Here is a 21,981-nt window from a genome sequence, read left to right as displayed (position 1 = left end):
CAAAATTATTTCTTTTGTCCAAAACTGGTTTTATTATGTCTGACTGAGTCAATTCAGACTGTGTTTCTTGACAGCCTTATCCAGTTGAATCTTGAAAACCTCAGGGATGGAGATTCCATGTCATCTCTAGGCAACCCATTCCAATATTTGCTTACCCTCAGAGTCAAAAATTTTTCCCTGTATTGCTTGTAGCAATTAATCATCATTTACCTACTGTGCACCTCTGTGAAGAAATTGGCTCCATGTTATTTATAATCCCCTCTTGATATTGTCAGTCTGCGCTTGTTCAGCCTGGAGAAGAGCTGGGGACACAGTTCCCTCAGCCATTCCCCACAGGGGAAGTATTCTGCTCCCTGACCAGTTTGGAGGCCCTCCCCTGGACTCGAGCAAGTTTAATCAACATCTTTCATATACTCAGAGGGTCAAAACTGAACACAGTATTGTAAATGCAGTCTAATCAGTGCTAGGTAGAGGGGACTACACGCATCCCTCTCAGTCTGTGTCTCCATTGATAGAGCCCAGTATGCTGTTAGGCATTTGTCAGTTCCAAAACACGCTACTCCCTCATGTTTAGCTTACTGTCAGCTAAGGCTCCTACATCCTTTTCAGCAGATTTACTGGCCAGATGATTGCTGGGAATTAGTTCATCCCAAATACAAATGTCTTTGAGGAAATTCATGAGGTTTCTATATCATGCTGGTTTTATTTCTTTTTCTGCAGAACGAGAACTTGTCTTAGAGATAGAAAGAATGAGATTAGAATGTGGTATAGCCCTAGGAGACAAATCTCCATCTCGTCTAGATGCATTTGTAAAGACTTTAGAAGACGACAGAGATTATTATAAACAAGAATTAGAGTATCTTCAGAACATGGTGAAGCGAAGGCCTAATGCAAGCCGTAGGACTCCAGAGAAGGTAAAGTTCCTGCTGTCAAGACAGGCTGAAAAAGTCATGGAAATACTGTAGAACCAGTACTAGTTTGTAAAATTGCATTCTTACATAAAAAATTAACTGAGAGAAACTCCAATGAACTTGCATTTTATTTTCCTATTCACATTTTGCAGTAATGTTGATTAATTATTGATCAGTTTGTTTGAAATAAACAGAAATACGTGATAAACAGAAAAAGATTGAGATCTTATTGTTAGCTGTTTTGCTTTTTCTCCTTAACAGTTAATTCTTATTGTTTAAATTATATCACCAACACCAGGCTTTTTTGCAATTAAAATTTATTATATATGTATGTCTCATATATTGCCAATGGTAATATATGTATTTTTGTATTTTTTGTATTTATTATCCAAATATTTTAATTAGTGTATTTTAACATAAATTTTATTAATCACTTTGCAGAATGAAGATCTTAGATTGATCGCCAGAGAAAGAGATGAGCTACGGTCCATGTTAGACAGATTTGAAAAACACATGATAGAAATTCAGTCCAATGTCAAGTTATTGACTGCAGAAAGAGATAGATTAAATATTCTTTATGAGCAGGTAAGAAGAGATTGTTTCGAATTGGCATTCAAATAACCGATTAACAGTTACTGTACTGTTGCTTATTTAAAATGAAATAAACTCCTCTCTAGAACAGAACTTGGAGAGTATAGATCTACTAGAATACAACCAAGAATAAACAAATATATACCCGTAGTTATTACTTGTTAGTAAAATTATGTATTCTAAAGTTAGTGTATTAACTTCAAAGCTGGCATTTGGAAATGAGGAAGATGAGGAAAAAAAAATCAATAGAATGCATGAGACTGTTAGGTAAGGATACAGCCTAGAAAGCAAAGAAGTTAACTGACAAGAAAGCAGAGTGAAGTTAAGTAACAGAGTAAAAGAAAAGATGATGAGTGTGTTGGCAGCATAAGTTATCCTGCCACTTTAGGGAACATATTTTAGTCATCTAGGGAAAAATGAGACTACAATAGCACTTCTATTGTAATAACATCATCAGTGGTTTTTTTGTTTTTGTCAACCTTTTTGTTAGTGTATATGCTGTAGTAACTGCAATCCACGTGTCCTAACAAATGACAATTTTCTTTTAAAGTCTCAGGGTGAATTAAACAGGATGAGGCGAGAAGCAAAACATAGTTCAGTTTCTCAAAGTCACATGGAGGAAGAAAGAGACCTTGCACTGACTGACTTTAGAAGAGTAATGGCAGAGAAAGAAAGCCTCCGAGAAAAACTGAGGGTGAGCTTTTCCAGCTTCATTGCTGACACTGAGGTGGCACACGGGGAAGGCTTCTACAAGAATGCCGTGAGTGTGTCCGGCTGTCTGTAGCAGAGAATGTTCTAAATGTTGCATAACTGAATCATCAAACACAAATCCCGTTTCACTGCTTTTAACCTTAAAAAAACCCTTTTGTCAATGCCAGGATTTTCCTGCCTCGCTGTCCTCTTGATGTCTGGTACTAAGGTGCGTTAACGTCTTACTTGGCTGCTGCCAGGAGCGTAGGATTTCAGGGGGGTTTCCCTGACTTCCCTGTTGGGTCGTTAATATGACACCTGCAGCTTTTTCAAATGCCCTGAAAATTCAGAAATTTAAAATCATACGAATGGGCTGATGCAGAGACAAGGTATGTCAAGACTGACTGTGAGGTGAATGTTTCTGTAGTGTGATTTCCTGCCACAAAAATGGAGACTTGTAGCGTATCTGAATGCAGTGGCAGTAACTGCTTAAAGCACGTGGATGCACGAGAGATGCACCTCCAGGTCCATCCTTCCTTCTTTGAGGTGACAACCAACATTTTGTGCGTGTGTCACTCTGAAATACCCCACAAAAACACATGTTTCTAGCAAGTTTGAGAGGTTGTTTAATACTTTCATTGCACTTACGCACAGAAGTCAGACAAATCACTTAAAAAAAAGTCTTCATGGGCTTCAAGAAAGACCAGTTACCTTTGTCATCTCTCTTACCTTTCATATTAATGATGATTTCATCCATTCATTGCAAACAGCTTAGGGCACTAAGCTATGCACCCTTGTGACCTTTCACATGGCCCTGTAGCTCAGTCATTTTTCTACAACCACACACAGGTTTTACTTTGTTTGGGACCAATCATAACTATACCTTTTCTTTTTAAAAAAACCAAACCAACTCCAAAAAACAACCAAACCCAGACTCAGTGATGTTACATTGAACTGCAGTGGGGTATTTTCAGCTAATGCTCTGTAGTTCTATAGAGAGAACTTTGCTCTACATTCTTAGATTAACAGCCAAATGCAATGTTTTCTTAAACAGGAAGCTTTAATTTCTGTGGTTAAATCTAAAAACTTGTATCTTATTACATGTAATTCTACACTTATGTCTCAGATTCAGCAAGAAGCAGCTAACCTTGAAAAATCAAAGATGCATCGTGATATTTCAGAACTAGAGGAGAATATTCAAGGAGTAAGTGCATTTTTAGGAAGTCACATTTTATTACTTCTAAAATCGGACATACATTTCAAGCAATTCCTTTTATTAGCTGTTTTCAGCTTAGATTTATTGAAAAGCCACGCTGTGATGCCCTTCTACACCAGTAACATGTTTGGTTATTTAATTTAATTTAATTTTTAAATTGCAGTTGGAGTTGGAGAGGTGTGAACTGAAGACCACAGTCTCTATCTTGAAAGAAAGATTAAACTCTTTGGAAAACGAATTAAAATTGAAGTCCAGTAAACTCGCCCAGACATGTGATGATTCCTCTCAATTTAAAGCTGAGATTTGCTCACTTCAGTAAGTCAAACACAAAATGTGGTGGTCTTTCACAGATGTCAGCTTGTTCTATGACCATAGAGAAGAGCGGAGTTCTGGGGAGAGACCATAAAATATTTCCAGAATCACTTGTTACTCTTTATGTCTTAAGGAAACATAAATAGGAGTGAGGAAAGTGCTGTCGTGGCTTTTGACAGCAAGGTCCTCCTGGATTTATTTGATAATTTTTTATGGCTAATTGTGAATGAGAATTTTCTCATCCTCTTAGGATTGTTTTCCTTAACCGCCGTGTCCTTTGCTTGTGAATGTAGCACAACAGAAAACTTGTAAAAAGATTTCCAAATGCTGTTTGTGAAAATGAAGATTGATGCCTTTGCAAACTTCAGCAGTAAGAGCAAACTTTGCCAGTTTAACAGAGTTGTCAGTAATACTGAAAAATTAATGCCAAGCATTAGGCCTTGATATTCCACTACTGAGTGGTTCCTGGAGAGTCATTCTGTAATGGTATTTGACTTAAGCTGTTTTTCTTGTGTCACTCTTTCATATGCTAATACTATCACACACATATGACAGATTTGAGAGTTGATATCTTACGATCCATAGACACAGTCTGCGGGGATTTGACCAGCTTGCTCAGAACTGGAAGATGAAGTATACCCATGAATTTTTAAGACCTGTTTAAACTTGCAGAATTATTGCTGCACTCTTAATAAAAGTTGTTTTAGAAAAGAGCTCCCATCAGCTGTCTAAATGTGATGTGACAAGAAAGGGAAAGTATTTAATAAATCTGGGCAGAAATTTGGAAATACAGTATTTGGTTTAAGTGGAAAGGATGTAAGTTCATCATAGGTAATGCAGTAGATGAGATCTTTTGGATGTTTTGTAAGGGAAAGCCCAGGGTCTGTGGCTCACACCCTGCCCACTCACCCAATTGAACAGAACTGTACTGCACTTACACTGTGTAACAGTACAATTGTGGGGTGCATAACTATGAAGAACTGAAGCTGAGAAGCAGGCCTTGGAGTTCACCTAATGCTCCCAAGTGCACAAAGAAGGCTGCTAGTAAAACAATTAGTGTATTTTTAGGTAAAATGTTGACAAAATTCATAAAAGTAGAATATCTTGTTAGGTTCCTTACAATTTTAGTGGAAAGCATACCCTTAATGAGGTTACGCTGGAACTATTCCAGCACTTGAGGCAGCTGAAGAGCCATAAGCTGGTGACCCTGAATAGGTCCCAAACTTCTTTCAGCTGGGTACTGATATTCCAGGCTCTTAAATGACCAACTCCAGAGGACGGTTGAAGATTTACAGCATCGATTGTCCCTCAAAAAGGATGAACTGCAGTCAGCTCAAGAAGAAATTGTACAGCTACAGGAGAAAATAGGTAATCACTAGTTATTTTTATGCTTATTTCCTTTTTTAAAACTAGAAAGTACTTAATCTTTTTATTTACAGATAGGTTAAAGCAGAGGAGCGCTTCACAGGATGAAGCAGTCAATGCACTTAGAAGTACTATTACTGTTTTGGACAAAGAAAAGGACAGTCTTCAAGAAACGGTAGATGAAAAAACAGAAAGAATTGCATGCTTAGATGACAACTTAGCTAACAAGGTATGTGCAGTAGAATTACTACTTCGCAGTCCGTCTGGGGATTTTTAAATTGTTTTCATTTTAGGGGAACATTTTGCCTTGATGATAGAGCCTGTGCAGAGCTCTAGGCATCACACAGACACTACATTTGGACGTAGCCAATCCCGCTCAATACCTTTTTAATTATGATTATTATTAATGTATTTCCTAAACATTCCAAGAAATTAATATCTTTTTTCACTTTGCACTTGGAGGTAGTTATTGAGATAGAAGATTCTAGCTGGAGGTGACACAATCCTATAGCTGACTCCCATCTTTTCTGATGACAAGACAGTCCTTTCTCAGAAAAGAAAAGAAGCTTGGGAATTCAAACATGCAAAGATGCAATTACTTATTGGTGAAGGGTTAAAATACAGCTTTAAACGTAAAGTTCTTTAACTTGAAGAATCCTTTTGCTTTTATTTTCATAGGAAAAGACAATTAGTCATTTACGTCTAACTCTTTCTGAGCTGGAGTCCTCAACAGAGTAAGTAAAGACTAGGATGCCTTCTTCAGTGGTTTCGTTTTCTCTAGTGGTTTTAAGGTGAAAGTAGATGGCTGGTTAGTTATTTTGGTGAAATGGAATTAATTCTGCTGAAGTCAAGTAAAGGAGTGTAGTGTGTTGAGATAGATGTACGGAACTTTTGAAGAGACTTTCCATGCAATTATATTGCAGGCTCTTAAGATACTGTTAAGACAGCTATTAACAACTGTTTGTCCATATTTTCCTGAATCAGTAATATTTCTCAATTCTCAGTTAAGAAGCAGCTTTTTAGTATTCAAAGTACTCCACTAGATATTATTAGATTGACCCAGGTACAACTCAGAGCTGAACTATTAGTTATTGGCCAGCTAATTCTTCCAGCTTAAGCTACCAGTAGAGTCTTGATTAAATTATATTTATGTAATTTTTAGCTGGGCTTCATCTGATCTTTCTTGCCTCTTTTTAAGCATGACTTTTAAAACTATAGCTTTTTAAAAGAAAGTTCTTGAAGGCCAATATTTAAACAGCTAAAGACCAGTATAACTGAGTATTTGGTACATTGATGCATGAAGTATCTGTGGCAAAAAAAGAAATGCAAAAGTTTACTCAAATTCACACACATCTCTCTTTCTACTACTTTTAGTCTTTCCCTTCTCTCTTGACTTTTGTTGTTCGAGTCTAAGCTGTCTTCTTCCTTTATGGTTTGTAAAATAGGCGATGTCTAACATACTGTAACCACTGCCAAACACAGATAAACAGAAGTATCTGTAACTGCTGTTTGTGTAAGAAGATACACCTTACCAAACACATCTTCAAAGTTAAAGGGAAATTCATTTTATTTGTGCATATTGACATTTTACATTCTTAGTTTATGTTTGAGTTTGTCAGTCTTCAACAGATTAAGAATTTTACCTTCTTTAAAAAAAACCAAAACAACAAACCATTTACATATCCAAAATTCACATCTGATCATTTTCAGCAGTATGTGGTGTAGTGTAAGAAGGGATGACTTAAATAAGATTTTCACTTGATAGCCAGCTGAAGGACATGCTGAGCAACAGAGATCATGAGATATCTAGTTTACATCGCCAACTTGATACCTCCTGCGTAGAGCTTGCAGAAACGGGAAGAATAAAGGACATGGCTCTGAAAGAAAACAGACGGTTGCAAGATGACCTAGCTACAATGGCCAGAGAAAACCAGGTATGAAGGCGGTACGTAACACTGAAGAATTAAACTATTTATTGTGATACATCAGAACCACAATATCCTCAATTTTGATTTGGTAGGTTTAATTATTGATATTTCTTGAACACTGGGATATTAAAAATGACTGGGCAGAAATTGTACAAGCCATTATTTTAGATACTTAAGTGTAGTAATTAAAGCGGGGGAGAAATAGTCAAGCTTTCAGTTTAGTCACCCTTACCCAGATTTAAAAAGAAATCTAAATAAAATAAATCTAGGGCATAATTCTTTATGCTATAATGAAATTATGTTAATTGGTTCTATCACTTGGTAGTTGGTATTTAATTGGTAAAAATTGGGTTTCATTATCTGTGGAACAGGGGTTGTTGAGAGAGAACAAGAAACCATAAAAGCAGATACTGGGTTGTCAGAGGAGAGGGAGAAGGAGAGGGAGAGTGCGAGCACATCTGGATTCATTCTGGTGCGTTGAGATTCATTAGTTTTATCCATCTAGTTTCCACGGAGCACTGGATGTATTCAGTGAGGTATGCCATGTTAATGCTTGTGCTCTGCGAGCCGTGGTAATGGTGGCTGCGAAGAGGTGTTGGCAGGGTTTTGATTTCCAGTCCTGGCAACATTAGTTGCCATTCATGTGTGGTGCTCTGGAGGATCTTTGCTTTCACAATTGGGAAAGGTTAATGTTGGGGGAGAAAATATAAGAGAGCTTAAAAGTTGCAAGACAGAGGGATTGAAAAAAACTTACTTTTGAGGTGTGATAGTCCTGAATAGTCTGATTTTGTTTCCTGATTTCAGGAACGCATAAGGATGTACAGTCAATGGGAGTAGGAGAGGTTCCCTTTCCATTGTGTCAAGGTTGTGAGGGTTTTTAAATGGTGAATTCCATCTGTTTTTCTGGAGAGATGTTCTTATGGGATTGTCTTTGCGTTGCGTTGGTAAGATGTGTGTCATGGTGAGGTGATTTCTTTAGAAGCCAGCTGTATATTGCAGCTTTTTTAGGGGGGGGCTCTGTCTTTTGAGAAGAGTCTGCTCGGGTACTTTGACTGCTTGCAGAGCTTCGTTTTATATATTTTTATTTGTATTAGTCTTACATGATTTTGCCTTTCCTTAGCTCTCTAGCAGCTTAGAGTCATAACGTGCCTCTGGTAACAGCTAGCCAGTCAGTAGGTTTAGGCCAAAAAGCAGGTGGAAGTGGGATATGATTGCCCAGTGGACTCTGAGTTAGTTCACTTGTTTTCATGGTCAGCTTTCCAGTTGTATAACCTTGTGAGGGTATATAGTCCCTCACAGCTGCTAAATACATTTCCTTGACAAGTGCAAGCTATAAAAGCACGGTTTAAACTTATGTCAGTTACGGGATCAAAGCTGAAATAAAATCTTGAGTGCCTTGAGGCATTAGCTATTTCCGTAGCGTATCATTGAATATTTTATTAAAAGATGAGTTATCTCAAGTTGATGGTGTAGGCGAAATAAAAAATTGGCAAGACAGAAATAGTTGAGAGATTCAGTGAATTCAGCTGTTGGATTATCATCATCCTTATCCTCGTGGCATCTTCATCGTGAGATGTTCTCCAGGGGTCCTAAAGTTATACCAAACACTGGTGAGCAAGGCTCGTTCTTTCAAGAGCGTAAGGGGCTCATATAGTATATGTCTATTTGTACTCTTCCCAGTCATCATTGCTCCATCTCTTCCTCCTTGAAATTCTATGGCCTGGAGAGCTTGACATGCCTTCAATCTTGCTATTCCCTCACATAGTTTGAGGAATAATGAGTTGGTTTTGTGCACCAGCGGGTTACTGCTCACGAAAACCCACCCAGTTCCATATGCATAACATGGACGTACCTGTACAATAAAGTGTGCAAATGGACAATATACAACAAAAATGTCCAGTGTTTTATAGGGTAAGTAACCTTTTTGACTGTGCTAAACATTAGAAAGATTACACAGAGAATATGTAATGTGATTTCAAGAGCTTGCCCAGAATTGTGTTGCAACTCATTACAGTCAGTTTATATAACAAATACGACTATTGTAGCTCATCGTGAGACTCATGTCTTGTACAGTTTCAATGCTGAGATACAAGTGTTTCAATTCAGTGTAAATGCCAACACTAAACCTAATCAGGGCCTTGTTAGCTAAATTATTTATTTCAATTCCACTCCATCAACCTGGCTAAACCTGAAGCGAGAAAGTACAATATAGCAAGATGTTTTCAGTAATGTAGTATCCTGAATAGTTTAGTTCTTGCAAAAACCTATGCTGTAATACATATATAGGTGGCTGTATTCTTGAAGTTAGAGATGCCGTTCACAAGTATATGGTAATATTTAATATTTCATTTTATTATAATGTGATGACTGAAGATTTCCCAGAGTGCTTGGGAAGGCTACCACAGAGACAAGCAGACTGATTTGGTTTCAGCATATGCTAAATAAGGCACACAGTAAAAAGGCTGTTGTGAATGAATATTAATATACCAGAAAAAGAAGACAGGAAAGAAAGAAGGCAATATCCTCTATTTTCCCCACATTTGGTAGTAGTGTAGAAGACGACACCTGCCTTTTTTGGCTCTCCGGACTAGAGGACTCTGAGGAAGGTAGGAGCTGAACTTGAGAGGGCCAGAGCTAGCAGTTCCAACATCTCAAACAAATTCCATGGTGCACTTTTGATGTCTAAATATGATCTTCATAATGCATTTAGTTATTTTATCTTGCAATTCTACTCAGGAATAAATATTCTTTTGTTAGAATTGACTTCTTAGGGACACAAACTGTGCCTTCACTCTGGGATGGTGCATCTGAAGGCTAGAAAGATTGCAGCTCCCAAACTTCCATGCATTGAAATTTTCAAAGACCAGTAGGGTGCGTCATCAGGGAAGCTGCACATTTTATGAACTGGTGTGATATTCATTGTTTTCTGTGATTCTTCTTGACAGAGAAACTCTTTGGTGTACCTAAGGTAATAGGGGATATTTCTGAACCCTACAAAGCCCAAAGGGCTTTGAGGAAATTACTTTAAAGTAGACTAGAATAAAATCCAGGGCCTATGCACTTCCTTTGCTGCAGTGATGCAGTGATACGTAGTGATTGATTTACTCTAATGCACTGTTTTGCCTTTCTGTAATCTCTGTAGGCTATCAGTACGGAGCTTGAAGATTCAATACGTGAAAAAGAAGAAATGAAAACCAGGGTTCACAATTACATAGCTGAAGTTTCCAGATTTGAGACCTTGATAGCTGCAAAGGTAGAAGTATAATCTGTAGGCAGGCATTACAATTTTCAATAAATCCATTGGTTTTAGAGTACAGCACATTCTCATTAGGATACAGTAAACAAATTAAGAAGCGTATGCTTTGGGTCCCGTTCACCCTGCCTGTCCCCTTTCCCCCTCTTATTTTTTCTCCTCCTTTCCTCTGCAGTCTTTCAAGTAGATTTATATAAATCCTTCCTACATCTGAAACACTAGAATTCTGGCACATCACAATTTATTTGATGATATTTCTGTTGTCCGCAACACTGGAGAATGACAAACAAATCATGTTTGAGCATTGTTTTGCTTTTTGAGTTTTGACAAGGCAACTAGTAAAATATCTGGTACATTTCATGACTGTAGGCAACAAGCAGCTTATATGATGGTTTTATAATATTTTCCACTTTTTAGAAAGGTAAATTTTCTATGTAGTTCTGCAGGAAGGTGTAAAAATAGCACACTAGAATGTTTTCTGTATGAATGGTAAGAGTTCTGAGCTTTTGCTGTGCTGACAAAACAGCGCTCTTGTTCTATGTGTCTTATCCAGATATTTGGATTCAAAAGTGTGATGTGTGTGAATTAAAACTGAGAATTGTTTGTCACAAGCAGATTTTATATCAAGAAAATATGAACTGCCAAATTTATTATGTGACTTTGAATAGGAAAGGATGAGTTTTGATCTGACTGTGACTTGCATGTCTGGATGAATGCATATAAATTCAAACCCTTTTTACAAGTAGAAACTGAAGCACAGAGGTCAAAAAATTAAGGTCAGTAGTATGTTGGCTTAGAACTCTCAATTCAAAACGCTGGACATTTAGTTTTTAAGAATTTAATAACAGATCATATGTGCAAAGCACTTCAGCTCCAGACATGGCCACATCTTTGGCAAATGAAAATCCAGTTATTCAAGTCAGGTACCAAGCAGCTGCAGAATATGCAGCCAGGGACCAATTAGGAAAGGCTGGATGCAGGGATTTGTCTAGTGTTAGGTCTGCACATTGCCTGTGGAGACAAGGATTTACTTTTCAGCACAGCGTTCACTTGCTTAGCCATGAGTATTCTGTTTCCTAATGCCCCGCCTCATTCTGTCTGTACCTTCCAAATTCTGCAGGAAACACAGAAGGAATTTCAACGACAATTGCCTTCCTCATTAGATAAATCATGCATCACCCATATCCCACTGTGCATTACATGAACAGGGGAAGAAGGGAATGGAGCTAAAAGAAGGAAAATTAATCACTGCCTTATAATATGCACTTTACTTGGAACAAATTAAAATTCACAAGCACTCTTTGTTGTATCACTGCATAACTCATAGGCACTAAAACTTGCGGTTTTGTACGTTTATGGTAGGCTGCTTAGGTGTGTGTGCGCCTGCATAGGTTATCAGTCTTTCGATCTGCTGTGATACGAATACTTGTAAGAGCAAAGTAAGTAAAAGAGCTGAAAATGGACTCCTACTGGAATCCCTTAGAAAAGGCAGCACTGGGATCAGTACACCTCAGTAAGGTGACCCTTGACAACACAGAGAGAACCAAAATAAACCCTGCCCTAGTGGTACCCCTAATTAGTCTTGGGTACCCCTAATGAGTCTTGAAACACATTAACAACTGCTAAATGTAACTACTTGCATTTAATAAAACCAAATGCCATCACTATTTATTTATTGATCACGTTATTTATTGACTATTTCGACTTGCAAAGAAGATGATGCCCCTTAGTAATTGCCAGATACTGGGATTAAGAAAATGGAGAAAGATCTACTTTCTTCTGAAAAAAAACAAAGGTATTGTAGGCAGTAGGCATGAAATAAGATCAAGGAAATTGAAGGTATGTTGATCATTGCAGAGTGATTTACTGTTTCATCTAGGAAAGAGAAAACCAAGAATTGTTGGAGAACTTCCGAATGCTCCATACACAAGCAGAAGACTGGGAAATGAAGGCTCATGAAGCTGAAGGAGAAAGCAGCTCCATACGACTTGAACTCCTTTCTGTAGATACAGATCGGAGACATCTTCGAGAGAAACTAGAACTTCTGGAAAAAGAGATACAAGGGGTAATAACTTGTGCAATGAAATTTTGTCAAGGGAAGTGGGGTCCATTCAAGAGTTTTTTAATAAAGTCAACATACTATTTTTAATGCTTTAATGGAAAATAATTCCTGTACATGAATGTTTCAAATGTGGACCTTGAGTTTTTGAAACAGTAACTGATTTTGGTTAGACGTGCTTTCCTTCTGCCTTCCCTGCTTTCCCAAGGGATTAGAATCACAGTGTGTATTTTAAAAGTCTTCTGTGGGTGAGCATTGCTGTAAGAACCTTTTTTGCAGTTGCTTCAAAATATTTGCATATAGCTCTGTGGGTGTTTTGTAAGCTTAGTTCTTATATTTCTTTGAAGCTTTGAATGAAGTGTTTGAAGCATTGGTGGCTGCAGTAAAGGTAGAAATCTGGTAGTAGTAGTCCAAATCCAGAATCAGGACTCCTTAATAGTAAAACCTGGACCAGCAGCATAGAAAATAATGAGCTTTCTATTTTAGAAGCAGTAATTTCATGGAGATCGAGGATTTTTTTTTTTTTTTTAGAGTATAGCAGTTGAGAGTTGACCTTGTTTTGTCTCATGCTTTTAATTAGCCAAAAAGAGTTAGAGACTTTAATATTGTAAGCTGAGTAAAAACTACTTTGAATTTTGGGGTTTTAAGCTTTTAATTCTCTTCTGAAGCTGGTTTCATTCCACTTTCGTATAGTACTTGTTATAATTCTTCAAGATGGCAATTAAAAACTGCAGAGATGGTGTATTAGTTGTTCTTAGCTACGATATAGGGAGAGGTGTGGAAAGGAAGGTAATATAATTTTGTAGGGCAAGTTAATTTTGAAGGGAAAAGAAAGTATTACAAAAACCCCTGTTCTGCAACAGAGAACTGTTAACATTTAACACTGACAGGATGTCCCTGTTTGTCTTTGTTTAGCATATTGTTGCACATCAGGCATATGAATCTCAGATCTCCTCCATGACAAAAAACATGTCCAAACTGGAAGAGGATGTTAAGCGGGAAAATCAGGAAAAGTGTTCTGTGTTGGCAGACCTGGCGTCTGTGAGGGAACTCTGTGTCAAACTGGAGTCTAACAAAGAACTTTTAGCTCGACAGCTGACATCCAAAAGCATGGATTATGAAAGGGTAAGCAGCAAAGGCAAATGTAATCTGCTTTAATAAAGTATCTTCCTTTGCTTTTAATGGTTTTGGGGGAAAAGAATCAACTACTTCTGAGAGCAAGGTAAGTTAATTTACATCACTGGCTTTGCATTTGTAGATAAATTACGAATTTTGCAGGATACAGATCTAGATCTGTGGGTTTTGTACACAAAGAGGGAGTTTCATTCATTATCACTACAAAACGTGTCAGCAGTAGATTTTTTTTTTATACCACAGAGACAAATGATATTTATTTGGTTTTACATACTGTTTTGTAATTTACTCAAATTTCCAACTTTTATAGAAAGTAAGGCACTTCTTGTTTAAATATTAAAGACTTTTCTCTCGTGGATTTTTTTTTTCAATTAAATTGAAATGTAGATTCAGCTGAAGTTCATTTGGATATTTTGAAAATAGTTTAAACTGTTCTAAATATCCATAATTTCTGAACTTTTTTCTTTACAGCTGACTGTTGTGTTTGCTTAGTGACTTGGTTGGGCTTTCTGTTACTGTAATACTTAAGACCTTGAGAACACAGAATGTGTTTATATTCATAGACCTGAGGAGAAAAACAAGCATTCCTACATGTTTGCCAAATGCCAAGAAGCTAACTGTGAGCTAACCTACTCAAGTAGAATGAAGTCTAGTAAATGCTCTTTTTCTACCTGTGCTGTTAAAAGCCAGCCAGTGTTCCGGGTGCTGACCCAAGCATTTTCAGTACTCAGTAATCCAGCTCCCAGTAAAACACCTGACAGATGTACAGCTTGAATAGTGTTTAACTAAGGATAGTTTTAAATGACTGTAGGTTTACACTGGTTTCATTAGCTCAGTTCCCTCTTCACTTTTATGAAACTTCTAATCATATCGCATTCTAGAACAGCTCTTCACAAAAGAGACCTCTTTTTTTAACCAGTTTATTAATAATGTATGAAACTTGTGCCCTAGGTTCTAGGTGAATTAGAAGATATAAAATCGGAAGCAGAGTTGCTGAAAAAACAGTTGTCCAGTGAGAGACTTACAGTTCAGAATCTTGAAACATTGCTGGCTACTAGTAGAGACAAAGAATTTCAGAACCATGTAACGTCCCAGGAGAAAGATTCCGAAATTCAGTTATTGAAAGACAAGCTAATACTCGCTGAGAGCAAACTGTAAGTTTAACAAGTGTACATATATGTTCTTGTGGTTTACAAAGAAGCTTTTTCTGTGTGACAACACTTATTCTCAAAGTCAAATTCTTTGTGTGACTAAGCAGATTTTTGGCACCAATGTCTTTTGGCCTTTTGTGGCATTGTTTAGTTAGAGGATCTTTAGAGACCTTTCCTATCACTTTCAATAATCAGCACTCTGATGGGCATTAGTTTAGTGTAAGCAGTAAAATTAAGCAGGAGTTCCAAGGGAAACCTGCTTTCCACAGAAGGAACACCCTGCTGAGTTTTCAGTCTGGAGACCAAGCACTCAGTTTGTTTCTCTGCATTTGTCCCCAGTCTGGCTCCAGAAACGCTTTGCTTTGCTTTCTGTGCTGGTCAGGACTCACTCTCACATCAGCCATTCACAGGAGGTGATACCTGTCCTGAGGTTGCCTTGCTTGCTAGGGCAGGGGATCTTTTCAGTGCAATCACTAAAATCCTTCCTTTCCTTCTGAGCCTCTGAATGGACCGAACTACCTGATGGCGAGGAGGCTCATTTGTGGCAGACAGTGCGTCCGCTACAGAACCAGCCAACCCATGGTAACATGCAAGTTTTGCTGGCTGTTGAGTACATCTGTAGATGGATGTATGCCGTGGTATTATTTGGATATTTAAGCTTTGCATCGGAGTTTATTAATTCTCAAAATGTGTAACCACCTCTCTGATAGGTTCTGATTTTCTTCTTAGTTTCAAGAAACAATGTAATTCAACTTTGCTTTTTAAGCAAAATGTTGTATTTTTATTTGGCTTTGGAGAGTTTAATTACTGTAACACAAATTTTCTTAGTGTTTAACTGGTTTATGTCTTACATTGGAGAGTATTCTGAAGTTCTAACTCCTTTAGAACAATGTTGATTCATCAAGCATCTCAAAGCCAATTGAAAGTGTGATTTGAACGTATGTGTACGGCTCACAAAAAACCCCCAGCTGATTAAATCCATGGTAAATGTGAATTGCTTGCCTACTGAAGATGCTTGTTGTCCTTTGATTAAAGTAAGAATCACAGAATAAACAGTGAAGTCATAGTGCTTTAAAAAAGCAAAAGTAATTTTGCTGCTTTTAGTATTAACCATTAAGGAAAAACTCCCATATAATTATTGTTCCTTTGACATACAAGTCGAACTGAATCTGATGCCTACACTGAATGTTGCCCATACTTCCCATTCTAGCTTACTGCAATTGCTTAGGCTGTGCATCTGCCTAGGTCAGAAATAACTTTTTAACAACAGACTTATAGAGGAAAAACTAATCTGTGTGGAACAATGTAGTTAAGGAGGGCATATTTTGTGTATACGAAATTTACGTACAAGAAAAGTGGGGAATTTAAAAAATTTTCTTCATGATATGGAGCAGGGAATTTGGAGTTTCCACGTTATATGTCTTCATGACATGATATTCTCCTGGGGATATGTTAATGATTGTAGTTATATCTCTGCATTAAATAGCAAGAAAGAGGAGTAGCAGCTGAATATAGATGGTGAAGAGTAAAGTCAAAGAGGAATTTCAGAAAAACAGATATACTCACTTGGTAAACACAGAGGTAGGGAGAGGAGGGAAACGTATGGAAGGTGAAAGGACAGATAATGCTTCTTTATGAGATATAGCGTATAGCATACCTAAGCAGATAAAAGTTATCTGTAACTTGGTGATGCAGATGTCCAAATAAAATGCTTTTGGTTGATTTACATAACGGCTACAACTCTCCACCAACGATGGTCCACCCCAGACAGCAGTGATCTCAGTGAATCTGTAGATGATGCTACTGTTAATTGCCCCTGAAGCTCTCCAGTGCTCTAATTTGAGCTGTGTTCCTCAGAGTGCAATTTGGGTGATGTACAGTAAATGAGATCTCGAGGCTCTGTGGTGATTGCGTATTAAATGAACAGAGAATACTGAATAGCTAAACTGTTTGTTGAGAGCTGTCTGTATGTGCTCAGAAATAATCAGATGTCCTGTGGAGAAATAGTATATCATCATGTAATCTTATTATATAATGATTACTGTGCATAGGGATTCCAAATTATTTCTTAATTTTTGAGTGATTTACTTCATGATCTTAATTTTGTTTAAATGTCATTGACGTGGAATAACCTTAGAACTCACAAAACTGTTTGCTTTCTTTCTTTATTTTACAATAATGATATTGGGCCCTGAATTGTTGCCTCCACCCTGAAAGTATATGCCTCTCTCTGAAGGACTTAGAATAAGATACCATCGAGACCTCTTGTCTTCTGCACCTGTTCTCAGCATACTGGATCAAGATACCATCCTAGGAATTTTCATGATGAATAGGGAACACAGGAAAAAATATTCTGCGGTTCTTTTTGGATCATACCTCTTTGAGTAGTTTGCATTTTCCTGGAGTCAGAGACCAGCGGGTGCCCAAGCCTGTGACTGAGCTAGGAGTGGAACTGGTTTTTCAGAATTCAAGTTCAGTGCTTTAGCAATAAACTAGTACATCTTCGCTTCTCCAGAAGTGACTCTTGAGCTTCCACCTCATACTAGCTTTGAAGACTCTATGGAATAAATAACATGGCTGTCTAGGTTCTGGTTTAGACACTTATTTTACGCTCCTTTTTTTTTTCTTTTGCTTGCTTTATAATGCAGTTAATGGTGTTTTGCAACAAACATTGAGTCATCTAAGCTGATGATTTGCTATGAAGTATATTTAATTCTGTTACTTAAGATTTTCAGGACTTCATTTTGATTCTGGCGGTTGAAACAGCTGGGCCAAAAACCAAGGCTGTATTTGACAAACTTTTGGACTCTGGGTTTTGCTGGTCTGGGCTTACATTAATACAGCTTTGATTCAGTTGCGTTCATTAGTAGCCAGATAGTTCCAGCCTACTTGATGTGATTTTTTACTGAAGCCATATCTGTTGTGTTTGTATTTTTTGTGGATCGTTACTGCTTTTCTTCTTCTTTTTTTAAGTGTACAAGTGAAGACCATCTCACATTCCAACAGAGGATATAAAATCAATAAATGAATTGTTTTGTCAGTTTTTATAAAATTTGTTTGTGTTTATCTTTGTCTGAAAAAGAACATGATGTGTTGTAGTAAGATGTAGTGAGAGACTTGCCAGCTTCTCACTTCTTTCTCACCTTAGGTTCTTCCAGAAACATTCTGTTGCATTCACTGGGTTTTCACTGCTTCTAATTTGTCTTTGATTTAGTCTGTTTGAAACACCATGTTTGGTATCTGTATTTGTTTTATCTTGCTCTAATTCATCTTAGCTCCTAGCTGACGGTGTTCAAAGAAAGCTTTGTTGCTTCTCGTGATTTTTTTTTTTTTAGAAGCAGCTGTAATAGAGAGGTTCCCATGCTTCGCAGTAAAGTTGCAGAGCTGCAGACTGACTGTGACGTTTTAAAAAGACAACTGACAACTGAACGGTTTGAACGGTAAGATGCTGTTTTTTCAGTAAGGTGACTCTTCTCCTTTCTTCTTTTTCACTTTTAAAACTTGCTTTTTTCAAGCAAGATGAGGAACATCTATGGAAAATTGTGTTCCTGATGTCGTGCAAAATCTAATATTCTCATCTTAAACTGCTTAATTAAAAAAGAAAAACCCCCACGTTCTCTGAATTGCCTCATAAATTTTGTGAGTTTAGCATTGCATCTAATAAAATAAAACCCTTCTCATGCAAACAAGAAGGAAGAGAAAAACCCCCACGTTCTCTGAATTGCCTCAAATTTTGTGAGTTTAGCATTGCATCTAAAAAAATAAAACCCTTCTCCTGCAAACAAGAAGGAAATTAAGTGACTTTACAAGAAAACAAAGCTCTTTGCAAAGTATTGTGAAAATCACCCAGTAAAAGTATGCAAAAAAAAAAAAGGTGTGTTTTCTTCCTTTAACATCCTGCAGTACCACAGTGTTGTGTAACTGAAATTGCTATCTGTTGGTAGAGAGCGTGCAATTCAGGAAATGCGTCGACACGGTCTCTCTACATCATCATTACGTGCTTCACCTCCTCTCAGCTCCACATTAAGGTCTCCCTCCCATTCTCCAGAACGTACCATTGTAAGGACAACTGATGCAGCAGCAGCTGAAAAGTAAGCAATTTGATTTTAGCAGATTGTTTCTGTTTCAGAGTTAGGTTTAAACTGTTTCTAAATAACACTTTTTAAATTATATTAATTTTCTACGCACTTCATGTGGTTCTAAGTTCTCCTTTTGTTGACCCTCCTAGTATAGAATATTGATTGGAAATGATGGATGCAAAGTGCTCTCCAAAGACCATATAATGTAAGGGATTCCCATTCCTGTTTTTCGTTAATGGTCTTGCACCAGCTGACAGCTTCTAAAAATGTATCACCTGCTTATTATCACTGTTAATTGCACCCAGATGTATATTGCCCATTTGTTATTGTTAACACTTACCTGCAAACAATGAATGGTTCCTATTAAGAGAAATGCCACGAATTCTCTCAAGTACAGCAATGAAGGAAAAACGCTCCATAGGAGAGAATCCAACTAAAATGCATTGGAGCCCTACACATTAGATGGAACAGTCTCCGAAACAAGCGTTTAAAAATAATTACTGCATTTTTCATTGTTAGTCCTTGAATGCTATGAATGTCTAAGATCGTGGTCACTGGAGTCCATAAAAAAGAAATCAAAATCAACTTCTCACCTGTTCATTTTCACTGACATTTTTGTTCTCCTAGAGATCATTGTTGATTTAGATGATGTCAGTTCGGTGTTACAGGCCTGACTATTGACTTTATATCCTGTCTGTCCTATACTGCATAATAAATTGCAGTGAGGAGCGGAAGGACAGGGAGAGATAGAGAGCGATTGTTTCAGGAAGTAAGCGTGCTCTAACAACAGCTCTGCATTGTACTGTAACCGCTCGTGAATCTAACTGTCCAACTGCTGAACTCCAAGAACGAGAATTCCAAACTGGTAGGACGTTAAACTTTACTTTTGTTGCTACATACGTATGGCTTGTTCTTAAGCCTTCTTTTGCTAACAAGAACACACAGGTCTCCCGAGAACTGAGGTCGGCATGGCATGATGCACATCATTGTCAGCAATTTTTCTCTACTTCTGTGAGTTCTTTGACAAAGCAAAGAAGGAAACTGTAGCAAATGAGATATTCATAGAGGGGATGAAACAGCAGTTGTGACTTTGGCTTCACTGGTGAGCCATTGGGCAAACTCTGTTACATTGCAAATCAACATTTTGACAGAGCTAACAATAAATAATACATTTCTGAGAACGCGTATCATCAGCAGAGAATTGTCTTTAGTCGTCCTTGCTTTACAGTGAGTACGAAGATAGATAAATAAAAACAGTCCAGTTGCTATGAAGAAGACCGTGCAGGGAACTGTTTCTATCCTGCTCCTTGCGTACTTATTTTTAACAATGGTAGCTCTGTACCATACCTTATCAGAAAATATCCCATTGTTATGAAGTAAATCTTTTTCAAGACAGTGTAACAACCGAATTCATCTGCAGTTTAATTTTCTTGCTATCTATCTTGTCTTCTATCAATCAGGGGATTATTACATTAGAATGGTCGCAGTAGTACTGTCACCATCTTTCACCCTACTTATTTATTTGTTCCTGGGACCTCAGGACAGTAAAGTGTATTCTTACTGATCAAATGTGATTTAGTCTTCTCAAGAAATTTTCTCTTCCTCCTCATCTCACATTTAGGTTTTTAAGCAATGAATCGATGAACTGAATGTAGAGTTTTAGATAATATGCTGATAGTTGATATTCAGGAGAGAAAAAGGCTAAATCTAATTACTTTATATCCTAGTGTTCATTATTAAAATGTAATAGATAGATAGCTTTATTTTGAACATTTTTTCCTCCACCAGAAATGTGAGCTTCAAGGAATAACCAGTACTCGAGCACCTGAAGTATTACTTTGTTACAAGGACTCTTTCTTTTTTTTTAAATTATGAAGGCCAACTTGTATTTTACCTCTGTTTTCTTCAAATCAGTCATTACCTTTGAAACTTGAGAACCTGTGAAGTAATCAACTTTGCAAAATTCTGCTTTCCTGGGGTGTCTGGTTTTTGCTGGCTGTTTGATAAGTTTTGAGTCAAGGCTGGCCAGGTTCTGTTAGTATTTTGCAAACATAGTAATTACAAGAAGGAAACAAGTTCTTGATATGAGATATTGTTCATCTTAGTGTGAGCTAACACAGAGTAACATACATGATTGTCTTAATGCTGAGCTGGTGTGTGTTTTAGACTCATGACAATTTCTTGTGGTGGGGCTGTTAACAAGTGTTTTCTGTTTACAGGTCACTCCTTATGGTATTTAAAAGTATTGGTTATCTATTTTGTGAATGTATTTTGTTTACTGTACCTTTTCTTAATAAAAAAGTATCAGTTATTCTTTATTGAAGGTTTTGTCATCTCTAACAACTCATCTTTTGTTGAATCGTTATGTGAAATTGCATTTTAAATATTATGTGAATATTAAATAAACAGTGAAAAGGAAAATTATATTTTAAAATATCTGTTGAAATCCTTTAAATATTATAAAATTAATTCTTAAGTATTTTATATTCAAAATTTGAATAATATATTTTTCAAATCCTTGCTTTTAAAGATCCAAACAAAACCTGGAATCCTTCACACAGGTAAGCTCAATCATCTGCTGGAGACATCTGTTACAGGGATAGGTAGCAGCATTGCTACTTCCATTGGGGAAGTTTTTGTTTTGGAGAGGAGCCACTTCCAGAGGAGAGCATGGCCCATGGCATTTGATGAGATTTTCAGGCTCCTGGTGTTTGTTTTGTAGGTACAAACCCACAAAATAAGAGACCTCACCTGTGAATTCAGCCATGTTGGGACTTATGGCTGCAGTACGGTGCACGCAGCAACCTGCCAGGCTGTGGGTGCCCTCCCCAGCCCAGCACCTCCAGCAGCATTTGAGATCTGATACAGAGTCTAATGCCCCACTACCCTCAGCAGGCAAAAAAAAGTCAGGCAGAGATGACCGTTCTTGTCCTCTCTGCACCAGGTGGAGGGAGATGGCCCAGTCTGGTACCTGCTGTCCTTGCTTCTGGACAGTGGGAGTCCTCCTCTCCCTGCTCAGTTTGATACCTCTGGGGGCTCAGGTGAAAACAGCTCAAAACCAGCTTCAGTGCTACCCTGCTTCTTCACCAGAGTTAAGAAAGGAACTCAGGAAGGGGATAAAGCCATGACAGGCTTCATAGTGCTCTGGATAAATGCAGTGTTGGGGCATGCTGTGGGGCACTGGCCCCAGCATGCTGGACTGGTAGGGTGGTGTCCACCTTACCCCTCCTGGGACTGTCTTCTTGGGGGCTGCAGTTTTCAGCTGTTTCTGCCAGGGTTTTCCCCAGCCTGG

General features: G+C 37.7%; 1 protein-coding gene across 1 annotated transcript in view; it reads left to right on the top strand.

Moving 5' to 3' along the window:
* Nucleotides 1–20,499, top strand: part of CEP135 (centrosomal protein 135kDa) — a 30,892-nt gene extending 10,393 nt beyond the window's left edge. Inside the window, exons 10-25 of the mRNA XM_010142320.1 lie at nucleotides 721–914; nucleotides 1,353–1,496; nucleotides 2,053–2,196; nucleotides 3,319–3,396; nucleotides 3,572–3,723; nucleotides 4,973–5,088; nucleotides 5,160–5,314; nucleotides 5,764–5,819; nucleotides 6,851–7,019; nucleotides 10,156–10,266; nucleotides 12,146–12,331; nucleotides 13,241–13,450; nucleotides 14,411–14,613; nucleotides 17,946–18,050; nucleotides 18,555–18,701; nucleotides 20,478–20,499. Of these exons, the coding sequence (XP_010140622.1) occupies nucleotides 721–914; nucleotides 1,353–1,496; nucleotides 2,053–2,196; nucleotides 3,319–3,396; nucleotides 3,572–3,723; nucleotides 4,973–5,088; nucleotides 5,160–5,314; nucleotides 5,764–5,819; nucleotides 6,851–7,019; nucleotides 10,156–10,266; nucleotides 12,146–12,331; nucleotides 13,241–13,450; nucleotides 14,411–14,613; nucleotides 17,946–18,050; nucleotides 18,555–18,701; nucleotides 20,478–20,499 (2,192 nt within the window). The remainder of the gene's footprint in view (nucleotides 1–720; nucleotides 915–1,352; nucleotides 1,497–2,052; nucleotides 2,197–3,318; nucleotides 3,397–3,571; nucleotides 3,724–4,972; nucleotides 5,089–5,159; nucleotides 5,315–5,763; nucleotides 5,820–6,850; nucleotides 7,020–10,155; nucleotides 10,267–12,145; nucleotides 12,332–13,240; nucleotides 13,451–14,410; nucleotides 14,614–17,945; nucleotides 18,051–18,554; nucleotides 18,702–20,477) is intronic.
* Nucleotides 20,500–21,981: the final 1,482 nt, after the last annotated feature.

This window comes from Buceros rhinoceros, unplaced genomic scaffold, assembly GCF_000710305.1.
Source record: "Buceros rhinoceros silvestris isolate BGI_N320 unplaced genomic scaffold, ASM71030v1 scaffold6188, whole genome shotgun sequence".
Classification (NCBI taxonomy): domain Eukaryota; kingdom Metazoa; phylum Chordata; class Aves; order Bucerotiformes; family Bucerotidae; genus Buceros; species Buceros rhinoceros.
The sequence above is the reverse complement of the archived record's forward strand: the minus strand, read 5'-3'. Positions and strand labels throughout refer to the sequence as shown.